Source organism: Capricornis sumatraensis, chromosome 2, assembly GCF_032405125.1.
Source record: "Capricornis sumatraensis isolate serow.1 chromosome 2, serow.2, whole genome shotgun sequence".
NCBI classification, from domain to species: Eukaryota; Metazoa; Chordata; class Mammalia; order Artiodactyla; family Bovidae; genus Capricornis; species Capricornis sumatraensis.
In genome coordinates, this window is record NC_091070.1 from 31,371,394 (window position 1) to 31,388,501 (window position 17,108).

The 17,108-nt window shown below is 41.9% G+C and overlaps 1 protein-coding gene across 1 annotated transcript in view; it reads right to left on the reverse strand.

Annotated features, from left to right (window-relative positions):
* The window catches only part of DAAM1 (dishevelled associated activator of morphogenesis 1), a 178,461-nt gene that overhangs the window by 91,929 nt on the left and 69,424 nt on the right, over positions 1-17,108 (reverse strand). Inside the window, exon 2 of the mRNA XM_068963191.1 lies at positions 10,837-11,055. Coding sequence (XP_068819292.1) covers positions 10,837-11,019 — 183 coding nt within the window. The 5' untranslated portion in view covers positions 11,020-11,055. The remainder of the gene's footprint in view (positions 1-10,836; positions 11,056-17,108) is intronic.

A 17,108-nucleotide genomic window follows, 5' to 3' on the forward strand; every position in this document is an offset into this window, starting at 1 on the left:
ACAGTATTTTATTTTCATAGGGGTGGTTGGAAACCTGAAAGTTAGATAAGCCCTTTGTTGGTTTAAATAGAGGAGTGTTCAGTGAATTATTACCCGTCCCTAACCAGTCAAGACAGACATAAATGGAAAACAACAGTGAGTGTTAAGTCCCCGAAGAGATGTGTACACATAGAGAACAAGCCTTAAAGGTTTTCAGCCTGTAAGATTTCTGCCAACGTTCTTAGTCATTATACAAAATACCACAATATGACTCACCACCACCTACACAATAATGCTCTCTGTGTCTGACAGATGTGTTTTCATTCGACATATAAAAATAATAACTGAGAAACCCCACAAGCAAAGTCTGACTAATAGAAATAATTTTTAGTTTCTTACTACCCACGGTTAATTGTTTCACACTATTTCCTTTCCTACTCTGAATAGCAGGCAATGCAAACTATAGCCAGTTTGCTAGAAAAAAGTCTGCTGTGAAACCTGTAGGCTTCTTATTTGGCTTCTTGGTGTTACTTCGACTAGAAACTCATGAGACTAACTAACTTTTAATTAGTCTGCATCACCAGCAGTTTTCCAATAACCTAAAGGAAACCATCCTGTTCGAAATATATGCCGAAATCAACTCCCAACAGTAATCCAGCCACCCACATTTCCAGTTTTTATATTTACAATCTAGTACAACTTCTGTTGACAAGGCTTAATTGAGAGGATTTCTAAGCAGTGTTTTCCTGATTGAATGGAGGGACTTTGTCTCCTGAGACACAGAGTCAGCTTGTGGAGTAAGAGATAAGAAAGGTCCTGCGGGCAAGTGTGAAGCCAAGTTACACACTCATCCCTCTTCCACAGTGACACCAGCACTGCTCTCCCCCAAGCCTCTCCCCACCTGCTTAGACTTGCTAAGCAGCTCAGCTGGCACTTCTAAGTTTTAGCTGGGTCAAAAGATATCTAGCACAATGAGTCTCCTCCCACACTGCAGCTATTTACTTATTCTACCGTGTAATATAGGGTGGAGAGACTGCTGAGGACGGAAAATATTTCTTAGACCTGAATGCTGAAGCTCCAATACTTCGGCCACCTGATGCGAAGGACCGACTCACTGGAAAAGACCCTGATGCTGGGAAAGATTGAGGGGAGTAGGAGAAGGGGACGAGAGGATGAGATGGTTGGATGGCATTACTGACTCAATGGACATGAGTTTGAGCAAACTCAGCGAGATAATGAAGGACAGGGAGGCCTGGAGTGCTGCAGTTCATGGGGTCACAAAGAGTCAGACACGACTGAATAACACCACCACCCTCAGCCTTTTAACCTGCTACCCTTAGTGCTCCCATGGTAACTGACATCCAAATGAAGAAGAGTAGAGAGACTGACAAAAGGTGAACATGGATGCAGGAAGGGTACAGGAACCAGCCCAAACCTATCACGACTACTTCAACAATAATTCAGAATAGGAATCCAACTGTTGGATGATCCAGCCATCATTAATTCATGCATGCACACATACATGCAAATCTTCCTGAGCATATCATGTATAAACCTTCACTAGTGAATTATTCATCCAGGCCACAAGCATTTACTGACCATGGACTCAGGACCAGGCACTGCTCGAGGCCCTGGGTGGGGATCTTGAGCGAAAATGCCAGATTTGATGCCTGTGCCCTTCTGCTCTCTGACATTGTAAAGGTGCATGCTCACAGTGGATTTAACATGAGTGTCCATAGGTGAATAAACTAAACTGATTGTTTAAAAGATGGCAAAGGACTTGCTTTTTTCTTCTATATCCAAGAAATGTCCATCTTTCCTGAAAACAATGCAAGTATATATTCTAAGTGACCTTCATTTGGTTCAGTTTAGTTCTTAAATATTACATTGTATAATGAAATAAACAGCTAGCAGCTGTAGGATGTTTCCAGTGGATTTATTTAACACTAGACAAGAGGTGGAAAATTCCAACTTTTTTAGGAATTTGGTTTTTTAAAATATATGTTATATATGTATATATATATATATATATATATATATTTTTTTTTTTTCTCCCTTCATCCATGAGCCAGAAAATCGTAACTAAAAGATGTAACTGGTACTGAGCTCCTACAACACAAATCAAGAAACACTTTGAAATTCCAGAGGAACTGCATGTGGAAAAGGGGCGGGGGGCAGTGGGGGCGGGGGGGACTTCAAGCCTAGCAGATAAAAAGAGTTGAGGACAGTTTAGAATTGCAATTCATGATCCATGTATTGGGCATTCACCTCCCGCAGGCTGTGTGACATATGTTTTAAAAGAGCAAATGGTATTTAAATGACTCCCAGTGCATCAATATATATACTTGAGTACATTTATTTGTACAAACTACCAGATTGTTCTAGCCATTACTGAAACACATTTTCAGAATTGCACTTGAAAGCTTACCTAAACCATACCACTTATGGAGATCAAATTATCCTCTCTGTCTTTAAAACCTATACTGGTCTGGATGGGGACATGTAAAGAGCTGGCAAGTAGTGCAATTTGCTGACTGTGTAATTCGCACATGGCAGCCTGAGGATTAAGTTAAATAATCAGATTTTAAATTGAAGCCAAAAGCTAAGTAGATACATACCTCTCAACATCTCTTTAGGACTCAGGGTAATGAAAATCATCAAGGCCAAGGGGACTCATAACCATTTTCTCAATAACATTATTAGTTCAGAGATGGTTTTGCAGAATTTGTATTAAAATAAAATAAAGTTTTCATGATTTTTTTCCTCCATCTCTCCCTGAGCCCCCATCCCCATTTCAGTCCCTGCTCTAAATTAAGAAGCACCCAGAAATAAATGGATCGATGATAACAAAGTACCTCCAAAATTACTGCAGATGGTGACTGCAGCCATGAAATTAAAAGACGCTTACTCCTTGCAAGAAAAGTTATAATCAACCTAGATAACATATTCAAAAGCAGAGACATTACTTTGCCGACTAAGGTCCATCTAGTCAAGGCTATGGTTTTTCCAGTAGTCATGCATGGATGTGAGAGTTGGACTGTGAAGAAGGCTGAGCGCCAAAGAATTGATGCGTTTGAACTGTGGTGTTGGAGAAGACTCTTGAGAGCCCCTTGGACTGCAAGGAGATCCAACCAGTCCATTCTGAAGGAGATCAACCCTGGGATTTCTTTGGAAGGAATGATGCTAAAGCTGAAACTCCAGTACTTTGGCCACCTCATGCAAAGAGTTGACTCGTTGGAAAATACCCTGATGCTGGGAGGGATTGGGGGCAGGAGGAGAAGCGGACGACAGAGGATGAGATGGCTGGATGGCATCACTGACTCGATGGACGTGACTCTGAGTGAACTCCGGGAGTTGGTGATAGACAGGGAGGCCTGGGGTCGCAAAGAGTCGGACACGATTGAGCGACTGAACTGGACTGAACTGAACTGAACTGAACATGGAGTAAAAAATGTAAATTTAACAACTTGAATAAAAGGACATTTGGAATGGTCTTGATGAGATAAAATACACATTTAGGACTAGAAGGAATAAAATGGTTTACGGTTTTATCTTAAACTTTTCTGTATTTGTTTAGTGAATCAAAAGACAAGACGAAAACTTTGAAGACCACCTTGACCATCTCACTATCTCTAAGCAGATAGGACCTCAAAGAAATGTATACTGTCCATTGAAATGAAGATCTACTGCCAATCCCACTAGATTTCTGGATGTATTGCAAAGTTCAATTCAAAAACACAGCATATATAAGCAAGCAAAACCCCCTATATCAACATCCCTTGGATCACAAACCATCGGTTCTTCTCAGGCCCTAAATAATTTGTTTATAAAGTTCTAGATTTAGGATCATTTTTTGCTCATCTTTAAACTGACTATATACTGGCAATAGTTCACATCTATCCCACAGCAATTTTAGCACTGAACCCATTTAAGCCCATATCTACATTCCCACTTCCTTTTGTGACATACTGCACATTATCATACTGCTCCAACATTTCTTTATGAGCTCATCAAGTTAATTTCTTCAAAAATACCACAGTATCAAGGGAATATCTACTCAATATTTTTTTTCTTCTCTGTCAATTAACCATGTCCTTTACATGAACAGAATTTTCTTTTTTGAGTTTTATAAGTTTGTCAATTGAAAAGAATTTTTAAACTCATGGAAATTGAACAATTTTGATATCAATTCCTTCATTAGACTATGATTTTTGGCTTTCAGACAACTGAACACTTTAAGACTATTCTAGATATATCTTTGAAGTCTTTGTGCAGTCTGAGTTCCTCTGCTTAATTACCAAGCAATCCTTTACACCAGAGATCCCCAATCTCCAGGATCTAATGTTTGATGATCTGAAGTAGAGCTCATGCAATAATAATAAAGTGCACAATATATGTAATGTACTTGAATCATCCCAAAACCATCCCACCCTCCACCCCCCAACCCAATCTGTGGAAAAATTGTCTTCCCTGAAACTGGTCCCTGGTGCCAAAAAAGTTGGGGACTCCAATTAACGTATAAAGTTTACACTCCAGTTAAGAAACAACAGATGACTTCCCAAACTGGCTTAAATCTCAACATTCAAAAACCTAAGATCATGGCATCTGGTCCCATCACTTCATGGCAAATAGACGGGGGAACAATGGAAACAATGAGACTTTATTTTTTTGGACTCCAAAATCACTGCAGATGGTGACGTCATCCATGAAATTAAAAGACACTTGCTTCTTGGAAGAAAAGCTATGACCAACCTAAAAAGCAGAGACAGTACTTTGAGAACAAAGGTCCATATAGTCAAAGCTATGGTTTTCCCAGTAGTCATGTATGGAGTTGTACCATAAAGAAAGCTGAGCGCTAAAGAATTGATGCTTTTGAACTGTGGTGTTGGAGAAGACTCTTGAGAATCCCTTGGACTGCAAGGAGATCCAACCAGTCAATCCTGAAGGAAATCAGTCCTGAATATTCATTGGAAGGACTGATGCTGAAGTTGAAGCTCCAATACTTTGGCCACCTCATGCGAGGAACTGACTCACTGGAAAAGACCCTGATGCCGGGAAAGACTGAAGGCAGGAGAAGCGGGCAACAGAGGATAAGATGGTTGGATGGCACCATCAACTCAATAGAAATGAGTTTAAGCAAACTCCAGGAGATAGTGAAGGACAGGGAAGCCTGGTGTGCTGCAGTCCATGGGGTCATAAAGAATTGGACATGACTGAGCAACTGAACAACAACAAAAAGAACAAAATCTGTACACTGGTATATCATAAGACTAACTTGGATTCCTGTAGCTCTTTTCATACCAAAATGACTTCAGAACATAATGAAAAATGAAGAGTTTACTGATGTATGTTCCCAAGGGAATTCATCTGGCACAGTTTGCCTCAACTGTGAATTCATCTAATTCTGATATGTCAACTAAATCCTCTCAGTAACTCTTTAGTAACTAAATCTTACTATCTTCATTTCTCAAAGTCTATGCTGGTTACTAATGCTGAGAGTGTCCTCAAGACCTAATAACAATAAAACTGACCTATAGTAAGTGATTATATTTATGAGCATACAAATCTTCTCATTATCCACCAACACTATCTTCCCCATTGAGGTATTAACTTTTGTTGACAATCTTCAATTATATAAATGGTGATCATTAATGAATTTCTTAATTAGTTTCTTTCAAATGTTTTTTATATTTCCTGGAAGGCATAACACTTAAATGATGCTACACAACTAAACTTTTTTAATAGCACTTTTGGAAATCCACTTTTGGAAGTCCGTTCTTAAAAAAAAAGGCAACTGTACATTGGTCTTCTAAAGACAATTTTCCACTTGTATCCAACATAACCTTTTCTATCTAAAGATCTAAAGATAGAATGTAAATATGCCAAAATGGGAATTCCAAAAAGTGACTTTTGGCAAACTAAAAGTAGAGTTATTTAAGTCAGACTGCCACGCCACCCACCCTCAACCCACGGATAGAGTAGGGATTGGAAATGAGTTACACAGGAAGACCCTCACCCTGACAATGGATCACCCAGTAACTCCCAATGGGGAGAGGGAACACTGCCACTTGGGATGGGCCACAAACACCAGCAGCACCATTCAGTAACTGCAGCACCTAGAAACTCCCCCTCACATTTCCACCACCTCCAAGTGGTGGAGTATTAAGCTGAGAGCAACACTTGCACGCTTTTTATTGAGAATGGTGAAATGCACAGGCATTAGGATAGATGGCTCTAGTGGTAAAGAATCCACCTGCCAATGCAGGGGATGCAAGAGACACGGGTTCAATCCCTGGGTTGGAAAGATCCCCTAGAGTAGGAAATGGCAACCCAATCTAGTATTCTTGCCTGAAGAATTCTGCGGACAGAGGAGCCTGGAGGGCTACAGTTCATGGGGTTGCAGAGTCGGATTTGACTGAGCACCCAGCCACAAGCACATAGAACTGTATAACAAATTATCCCAGAATATTAGACACATTGGTCAAATAAATGGAAGACTAAATATTGAATCTGAAAGAAGGCAGGTTAATAGAAAACAGTATAAATAGAATTGGTAACATGTCAGGCTTAGGAAAACTTGGGTCTATACTGCTTATTATTTCCAACTATCTATAAATTCACAGTGATGTACTCTCTTAGAAAGGAAAGTTTTCCTCTGGTCAGTTAACTGATTCCAAGGATACTTCGAAAATCATGACCAGACTTATCATAAACCTGGTTTCTCATCTACTAATAAAACCTCACCCAGGAAAAGCAGATGTATATTCCGTTGTTTCACAAGTCAAGAGAACTGAGGGAATGTGCGAGGAGATGCCATTTCTAATATAACCGCTGCTTACTGACACCTACCCCCAAGCCTCACAGGTACCTAGCGTGGAAGGATCTTGGAAGCGTTCCTGGAGGAAGTGATATTTAATGTAAGACTTGAAAAGAAGGAACTATGCAGGCAAAGAGGAGAGGAAAGTGTGTTACAGACAGTGAAAATAGCATGTAAAGGGCTGTGAGGTGAGAGAGAAAATGTGGAAGACTCAAGAAATTGAAAGTTCAGCATAGATGGTGTGTGAAATAAGAGCCTGGGTGGATTGGGGTTCTGAGAGCCAGGAAAAAGGGATGGAGAGAGATAGTGTGTTATTATATATTCTCAGATTCTTATTTGAACTAAAGGACAGTACCCCTGCTTTCTTACAGGTTTTCTCAATGAAATATGCTAAAGTACATCAAAACATTTTGCTATCTGGTTATATTTACAAAAATAACCCTTGTTCATTGCAGTCTCTGTGAGGTGTCAGTAAGTTTTAGCAAAATGTGTCATGTCTCCTTGGGTAGATTTTGAATATGTTTTCCTTTGAGTCCAACTGTTGAGGTGAGATGGCTTGTTTCAATGTATATCTCCTGTGGCTACTTGTGAAATGGAAAGAGAATTGACTATAGCCCCCTTCTGGTTTTCTGGTCAAGTATGTGATTCCTGAATATACCAAGAGTTGATGGGCTGAGGGTATCCCATAGAATATTTCACAGCAGCGGTGAGGTTTTATTAGTAGATGAAACTAATTTTATCTCCACAAAGCTGTTACTAAAAACGGGGTGGGGGGTGGGGAACGTGTGCACAGAGTACGGGCCTGGGACCTCCAGAAACCACTACATCCTGAAATTGGAATGCTCTTGCAGCTCAACTATACACTATTAAGAGTATGAGGCACTGCTCAGGGCCCACATTCTTTAAAGATTCACGTGGTCGACCTCCCATCCAGGCTTGCTTTATTTATGAGATGATAAGGTTGCTGTAAGCAATTCTGAAAGCAACCTATTTGGTATTACTTTTAAATACATCAAATGAGTGACTCATCAGAAGATGCAAAGGAAACTAGCTCACAATGATAGGCTCTGATGAGATGCTTTCCATCAGATAGAGGCAGAATGGCCTGCAAGTCAGGACCAACACTGGTGCGCTCACAGCAGGCAGATCAGCTTTCAAAAAAAAGGAAAAACCTGGGATATTTGCCTGGGGTGATGTGCCCAGAACACACCTGAATTATCTTCCATCCTTCTTGCTACACTAGGATGTGGGGTATGAAGCACCCATGAATAGGCAGCAGTCTTTAAAAAAAAAAAAGTTGTCTTCTTTAATCTGTGTGTACCAACACATCAGAAAGATGGCATTATCCCCATCTATGGCATTTTACAGGCAAGGAAATAAGCCCAAATTCCAACAGAAAGCATCTCAAAGGAAGTTACCCTACATTGCAGCATGCTCCACCTCCCCACGTGGCCATCCTCTTCTGTGCATGGGCATAGGCAGAACTGCTCCTGCGACTACTCAAGAGAACCCTGGGCAGAGGTTCCCAATGGCTCTGAGCCCACCTCCCTTGCCCCAGGACACCTTTGGCAGTTGGATGGATTTGTGGGCTAAGCCCCTGAAGTCAAGAGTAGACAAAAATCCATCCATCACTCGCCAGGACAGATACAAACCTCAAGATAATTTGTTTTCCAATGGTTTTGGCTTAAAGTTCTGGTTTGGCATTGGTTTTTTAACAACTAACAGCTGTAGGCAATTTTCACACAGAATAAAGACATCAATAAGGCTGAGAGTGGAATTTTCTCCCTTATGAATACAGAACAATGAGCTGTCTTCAAGATGTACATGGAGCTGCCACCACACGGGCTCTGGCTTGGGTCTCATTTGGGGAGGCTGACAGAATATAATTGAAAGGACCACAGAGGTGGGTGCTCTGAGGGGACTAGCTCTCCACCAGCTTCTCTACCACTGAAGAGGCCTTTGTCTATCAGCAACATCTGTCTCCTTTGGTTGACTTTGGTTTTAAAATACTTCAACTGGGAAATAATGCCAAGCCCATCAATGCATCATTATTGCCTTTCATGACAGCCATCATGATACATGATTCACTGCCCAACCCTGGGAAAGGACGGTGTCCCTCCACCCATCCCAATGACCTCAGGCTCGGCCATGTGATTTGTGGTGCCAGTCCCTACAGAAAGATGACATGTCCTTGCCGCTGTGAATTCGGGAGGGGTAATGTGATCTGTGTAGGCCAAAGGAACATGTGCTGAAGTGACACGTGTCATTTCCAAGCATAAGCTTAGAGCCTGAGAAGTTCACCATGTCTCTCTTTCCTCTGCCACCAGGCCTGGGCCTTGATCTTGAGTAGATGATGGCACAGTGCAGAACCACAGCTGATCCACAGCAGACATGCAGCATCAATAATAGAGAGGCCACTGAGGTTTTGCTATCAGAGGATAAACTAGCTGCAGATGACCAAGACAGCCATTAACGCTGAACCCTTCCACTTCTCTTTTCACTTTCAATCCCTCCTGACCACTCACCTCCGCCAAGAGGTCTTCGCTGACCACCCTCCTCATCCATCATATATCCCACAACAGTCACACACAACCTATGCAGAGGTGTGTGTCGTTCTTGCCTTGGTGCATTAAACCTCTCAATTAAACTATGGAAACTGGCAGCAATTTGGGAGCAGGTTCTAACTTTCCATTTTGAACCTCCTCACTAACATCTAGAACAGAGTTCTGCATGCAGTGGAAATGGGAGAGGGTAGAGATTCCTGAAACACTGCAAAATATTCAACATCCTCAACTGTAAACATGCTGCCAGGTATCACCTCTTTCTTTTCCCAACCAAGTTTCATTGGTAATCAGCTCATTAATACACTCAGGAGGCCAGAACTCCAACATCAGTTTCATAGTATTAATACTCGCCCTTCTTGGTTTATCTCATAAGAGAAGCTTATAGGTGAATTTTGGTTCATCAGAGCTGGAGTGATGCAAGAGTTCAGTTACTATCCCTGGAGGGCAGTGACACAGCCTACAATGTAAAACACGTAAAATGATAGCAGTCCCTAGTATCTGCTGAACAATATAAATGGTCTGATTAGAACTAACTCCATTACAAAATGTCAGATGAGATCAAAGAAGGATAGAGTCTCATGTAATATTCATTGAGTACCTAGGAAGGGGCAGGCACTGGGCCATTTCCACTTTGTGTGATTCTCATTTAAACGTTATATCAAACTTAGCAAGTGTTTTTCCCTTCCACTTTCCAGAATATAGGCTCAGAAAAGTCATAAGCTTTTTCCCTGCTGATACAGATAATAAAGTCAGAGTAGTAATATGAGCCAAAGTCTTCCTGATGTCCATGCCAGTGCCCTTGACCATACCATAATATCCTCTGAAACGCAGACTGGAAAGAAACACTACTTTGCAGATGCTTGAGAAGCTAAGTTGCAGAGAGCTCCTATATCTCTTGATGAGTGGGCCCTACATAGATACGTCTCTCACTTCAGTATAGTGGATTTTAAAATATGATAGCATCTATAAAAAGTTTCCCACAACAGTTATTATTGCAATCCTATCATTAGGCTAAATAATGATACTCTACTTAAGTAATAATGTCTTTCATCCAAGGATCAAGGACATGAGAGACACTGTGACTAATTTTTTAAAAGACACTAATACTACACACTGGGAGTGGCAGGAAGCATGAGGGAATCCCAGGAAGTGTCAGATGAAGGAAATATTTGTGCACACAAGCATCTCAGGCTGGGACAGGAGGAACTAGAAAGGGCAACTCAGGATGCACTAGGGCTGCACATTTGAAGAACTAAAGATCTAAATCTCTCCATTTAAGCACCAGCAAACCCTCTGAGGTAGTGATGCTACCCTTTTCTTTCTCCTCTACAGGCTCAGTGCTGACAGTAGGGGTGCAGATGGGGGCCCTTTCACCAAAGATAAGGCAAGACTGTGTCTAACCAAACCGTTCACATCCTCTCCCCTTCCTCCGGCTCCCAACCACCCCCTATCCCTGGGATGAAGTCTGAGACTCACCACGAGTTCACTGAACATGACGTCCAGCTCCTCCACAGGGGGCATGGGTAACGCAGGCTCCATGGTCTGAAGCGCAAAGTTGCTATCATTTCGCAGCCGATACGTGATTTCTGGGTGATCATTGTTTCGGAAACAGCAGAAGATGAATGAAATCCCCCGTCCACCTCTCTTCCTTGGGGCCATAGCTGAATTCTGTTTTATTTCTTGACTGATTAAACTCTGTGAAAAGAGGACATAACAGAGTTAAGAATACAAAACTGGATTTTATTTATATATATATATATATATATATATATATATATATATATATATACACACACACATTTCAAGACAGACCAATTCACCAAAGTGCTCAGGTACTGAAGGCAATGTCAAAAGGAGCTGATAGCTGGAGACAAAGTCCGCAAGACATAGAGGACAAGCCCAAGAGGGTCTTGGGGCCAGCTGAGCAGAGAGAGCATGTCCTTCTAGTCATATGTTGAATGTTTCCTATGACCCACTGCTGAGCAAAGAGTACCACCCCCGACACCCTACACCCCAGCACTTGCTCGAATCACACTGGGTCCTGACCACGCTTTGCACATCACCCACTCTTTCTTGCCAACCCATACTGGTATTGTTAACCCCTGCAGGAATGCCCTTCTCTTCCTTGCCACCTAGAAGATTTCTTACTCATCCTCTAGGCTTTGATTGCAATTTCTCCTTTACCATCCTCAAGTAGAATTAATACTATATATGCTAAGGGACATCTACCTATTCCAACTCTTGTCACAGTCTAAGTTTCTCAGCAGTGTGTCTTCATGTTAGACCAGGATAACTAAAAGCAGGAGGGAGGGACTCTGTATCAAGCAAGCTGGGGGCCCTAGTGCTCCACGCAGCACCAGGAAGACAGAAGGCACTTGGTTAATGCTTATTGTGTTGAATACATTCACAACAAATGGGGAGTGACTTAACATGAGCTAGGAGGGTCAGAGATTTCCAAACAGAAAAGATCAAATAAGTTCACTGATAGAGAGATGGCTGACTAAATTATAGCATACTCACATTAGAGAATCTAACACACTCACTAAAAAGAACGAGGCACCTGTGCACGTAGATATGGGGAAAAAAAATGCTCAAGATGCTGTGTGATGTGTATACTATATACTACAGGATTGCATATTTTAAAGCACTTATAAATACATGTAAGAAATGTTATCAGCAGTAACCTCCAAAATAAAAAGAGGGGATTGGAGAACTACTTTTCACTTCATATCCTTTCAAATTTGAATTTTTACCATAAAAACACTGCAGAATTTTAATCACTGCACCGTCTTTTTAAAGTCACAATTATGTGTATGATCCTAGAAAAATTTCCAAGTTATATTGTCAAGTGAAAAAAAGCAACTCAAAGAATAATGTGTATAACATGTCCCATAATGTCTTTTTAAAACGATCTTACATAAAAACCTAAATAATTTACATGTACATACATAGCAAAGGCCTGGAAAAATACACACAGTAATTTCTTAACTCTGAGAGATGAGAGGGATGGGGAATAAGCAAGAATGGAAACATACTTTCTGTGAGATATATGTACATATATGTGCGTGTGTGTGTGTGTGTGTGTGTGTGTATACACATTTATGATGAGAGCATATTCATGTATAACTCCTGTATATTTTTAATTTTTAAAGAGAGATGGGGTTGAAAGGGGAAAAAAAAGGTGGACTATGAATTGACCCTTGGTGAGCTGGAAGGGCAGAGGAGGAGAGCTACATCTGTGCTGGGAAGATGTGGGCAACACAGGCATGGAGTCCAGGGAGGAGCCACAGGGAGTGAGAGCGCAGAGGAGGGCTGGTGTGGAGAAGTTGCAGCCCAGGCTAAGAGTCTGGATTTACCCCATGAGCAATTCGAAGTCATACTTAAATGCCCCACCTGCCCTACTCTACTTTTGTAAAAAAAAAAAAAAAAGTAGAGAGAACAGATGTGGTTGGGTCTTGATGACTCTCATAGTTCAGAGCTGTGGGCAGGTGACCTTGCTGGAGAAGCTACAGTGACCGCTGAGCACCAGAGAGTGCACTGCAGATCATCAGACAATGTACTCACGTCCCCGACCAGAAAGAAATTCAGCATTGCTGATACACAGAGCAGGCACTTCTCGAGATGGAAGAGAAAACCTGAGGGTGAGACAGAGGCCAGCAACTATCCTCTCAGATGATTTCTAGGGGCAGCTCCATAGCAACAGGATCAGAGCTGTGTCACGCCCCCCACTCCAGACTGAATTTAAAACCAATGGGAAGAAGCTATAAGGAGACACAAGGAAGAATGTTCCAAAGTCTGTGGTTGCAGTAGGATGGAAGTGAGGAGTCCCTGGCTCCACTGTCTTCAGACTAGAGTTCAGTTCAGTTGCTCAGTCGTGTCCGACTCTCTGCAACCCCATGAACCGCAGCACGCCAAGCCTCCCTGTCCATCACCAACTCCCGGAGTCCACCCAAACCCATGTCTATTGAGTCCATGATGCCATCCAACCATCTCATCCTCTATCGTCCCCTTCTCCTCCTGCCCTCAGTCTTTCCCAGCATCAGGGTCTTTTCAAATGAGTCAGCTCTTCACATCAGGTGGCCAAAATATTGGAGTTTCAGCGTCAAAATCAGTCCTGCCAATGAACACCCAGGACTGATCTCCTTTACGATGGACTGGCTGGATCTCCTTGCAGTCCAAGGGACTCTCAAGACTCTTCTCCAACACCACAGTTCAAAAGCATCAATTCTTTAGCACTCAGCCTTCTTCACAGTCCAACTCTCACATCCATACATGACTACTGGAAAAACCATAGCCTTGCCTAAATGGACCGTTGTTGGCAAAGTAACGTCTCTGCTTTTTAATACGCTGTCTAGGTTGGTCATAACTTTCCTTCCAAGGAGGAAGCGTCTTTTAATTTCATGGCTGCAATCACTATCTGCAGTGATTTTTGGAGCCCAGAAAAATAAAGTCAGCCACTGTTTCTACTGTTTCCCCATCTATTTGTCGTGAAGTGATGGGACCAGATGCCATGATCTTCGTTTTCTGAACGTTGAGCTTTAAGCCAACTTTTTCACTCTCACTTTCATCAAGAGGCTTTTTAGTTCCTCTTCACTTTCTGCCATCAGGGTGGTATCATCTACATATCTGAGATTATTGATATTTCTCCTGGCAATCTTGATTCCAGCTTGTGCTTCTTCCAGCCCAGCATTTCTCATGATGTACTCTGCATATAAGTTAAATAAGCAGGGTGACAATATACAGCCTTGACGTACTCCTTTTCCTGTTTGGACTAGAGTTACCTGCTAGAAATGCCTAAAGGTAAGGTATCCCAACTCAGATGGGAGAGGGGAGCGAAATCAGAGATTTTCAGGTATTGATTTGAGCTTCTCACTCCAGCTTCAGTTTCAGCAGTTCTGCTTTTATCCTTTTGGATATTGACATATTATCTTATAAAAACATCCTGTGGCTACTCACTGCAATTATAAGAACATGCAAAGGCCACACAGCAGCCTCCAAGGGGCATTACAATCTGGCATCTGACTACCCCTACCCCAACCCCATCTTGTAGAGCTCTTCGCATGAGTCATTGCCCTTCAACTATACTGGCCATGCTGACTCCTGCCTCAGGGCCTTTGCATCAGCCACGCCCTTGATCCACATCCTTGACAAGCATGTTCTGGCCACACCTGTGCATGGCTGATTCTTCTCATCATTAAGGCCTCAGAGTGAATTTCACTTTCGCAGGAAGCCAACCCAACCACTGTATCTGCCACAGTCCTGTGCAATGCTCCCATCACTCTCTGTCTCTTTACCCTGTCTGAAGATCTTCAGGGCAAGTATCACCATTTCAAATTATCCTATGTGGTTATTTCATGGGGCAGGGGCCTTGCACATATTGTTCACTGCTGTGCCCTCAGTACATAATACTACATGGGACATATGTATATGTCTCACATATTTAACTAGAAGAACAGTCAACTTTTACATAAAATTTCATTTAAACAAAGGATATTATTTTTTTTAATGTTTAAACTATGAGACATGGGGATGCAAGTCAAGGAGTCCTGAAGCTTTATCTGTAAGATTTAAATTAAAAAAAAAAACAATGTATCCATAATTTGCACAATTAAAAGTATACACACAAAGACCAGAAGCAAGTGCGCTGACATTTAACAATGGTTAATTTTGCATAATGAAGAAAGGGATGAACTTTGAACTTTGTTCTTGTCCAACTTATGGACTTATGGTGTCTCTTCTAAATTACAGAATCCAATTTCAGAATCTGTCACCAGTGTTTCTTGATTGTGTAATTAACACAATGAGGCAAAAATGAGTGAAAATTCTCATCAATAACTATGATTTGTAAACACTTCTAGAGAAAAACCCTCCACTCACTTTAAGGGATAGTGGCACCCAAAAGCTAACAACTGGAAGTCTCTGAGTTCGGAAGGGAGAAAAGAGGTTAAGAGCAAAGAATCTGTCACAGAGGCTATATGATGACCTAATAAAGTCTTCACCAAGATACCTAATATTTCATTCTGTTGAAGCAGACATCTCCTGGCTTAGGGAGTACCTGTACAAGGTCCTATGAGCCATGCATAGTATCTAGGATTCCCTTGGTAAATGTGTATTCAGTTCAGTTGCTCAGTCGTGTCCGGCTCTTTGTGACCCCATGAAAGGCAGCACGCCAGACCGCCCTGTCCATCACCAACTCCCTGGGTTCACTCAAACTCACTTCCATCGAGTCGGTGATGCCATCCAGCCATCTCATCTTCTGTCGTCCCCTTCTCCTCCTGCCCCCAATCCCTCCCAGCATCAGAGTCTTTTCCAATGAGTCAACTCTTCGCATGAGGTAGCCAAAGTATTGGAGTTTCAGCTTTAGCATGAATCCTTCTAAAGAATATCCAGGGCTGATCTCCTTTAGAATGGACTGGTTGGATCTCCTTGCAGTCCAAGGGACTCTCAAGAGTCTTCTCTAACACCACAGTTCAAAAGCATCAATTCTTCAGCGCTCAGCTTTCTTCACAGTCCAACTCTCGCATTCATACACGATTACTGGAAAAACCATAGCCTTGACTAGACAGACCTTTGTTGGCAAAGTAATGTCTCTGCTTTTCAATATGCCTTTCAGGTTGGTCATAACCTTTATTCCAAAGAGTAAGCGTCTTTCAATTTCATGGCTGCAGTCACCATCTGCAGTGATTTTGGAGCCCCCAAAAATAAAGTCTGACACTGTTTCCACTGTTTCCCCATCTATTTTCCATGAAGTGATGGGACCGGATGCCATGATCTTCATTTTCTGAATGTTGAGCTTTAGGCCAACTTTTTCATTCTCCTCTTTCACTTTCATCAAGAGGCTCTTTAGTTCCTCTTCACTTTCTGCCATAAGGGTGGTGTCATCTGCATATCTGAGGTTAGTGATATTTCTCCCAGCAATCTTGATTCCAGCTTGTGCTTCTTCCAGCCCAGCGTTTCTCATGATGTACTCTGCATAGAAGTTAAATGAGCCTTGACGTCCTCCTTTTCCTATTTGGAACCAGTCTGTTGTTCCATGTCCAGTTCTAACTGTTGCTTCCTGACCTGCATATAGGTTTCTCAAGAGGCAGGTCAGGTGGTCTGGTATTCCCATCTCTCTCAGAATTTTCCACAGTTTATTGTGATCCACACAGTCAAAGGCTTTGGCATAGTCAATAAAGCAGAAATCGATGTTTCTCTGGAACTCTCTTGCTTTTTCCATGATCCAGCGGATGTTGGCAATTTGATCTCTGGTTCCTCTGCCTTTTCTAAAACCAGCTTGAACATCTGGAAGTTCACAGTTCACGTATTGCTGAAGCCTGGCTTGGAGAATTAATTGGAGTGCAATTAATTGTGAGTTTAATTAATTGAGTGAGTGGAATTGTGCGGTAGTTTGAGCATTCTTTGGCGTTGCCTTTCTTTGGGATTGGAATGAAAACTGACCTTTCCCAGTCCTGTGGCCACTGCTGAGTTTTCCAAATTTGCTGGCGTATTGAGTGCAGCACTTTCACAGCATCATCTTTCAGGATTTGAAACAGCTCAACTGGAATTCCATCACCTCCACTAGCTTTGTCTATAGTGATGCTTTCTAAGGCCCACTTGACTTCACATTCCAGGATGTCTGGCTCTAGTACCATCGTGATTATCTTGGTTATGAAGATCTTTTTTGTATAGTTCTTCTGTGTATTCTTGCCACCTGTTCTGAATATCTTCTGCTTCTGTTAGATCCATACCATTTCTGTCCTTTATTG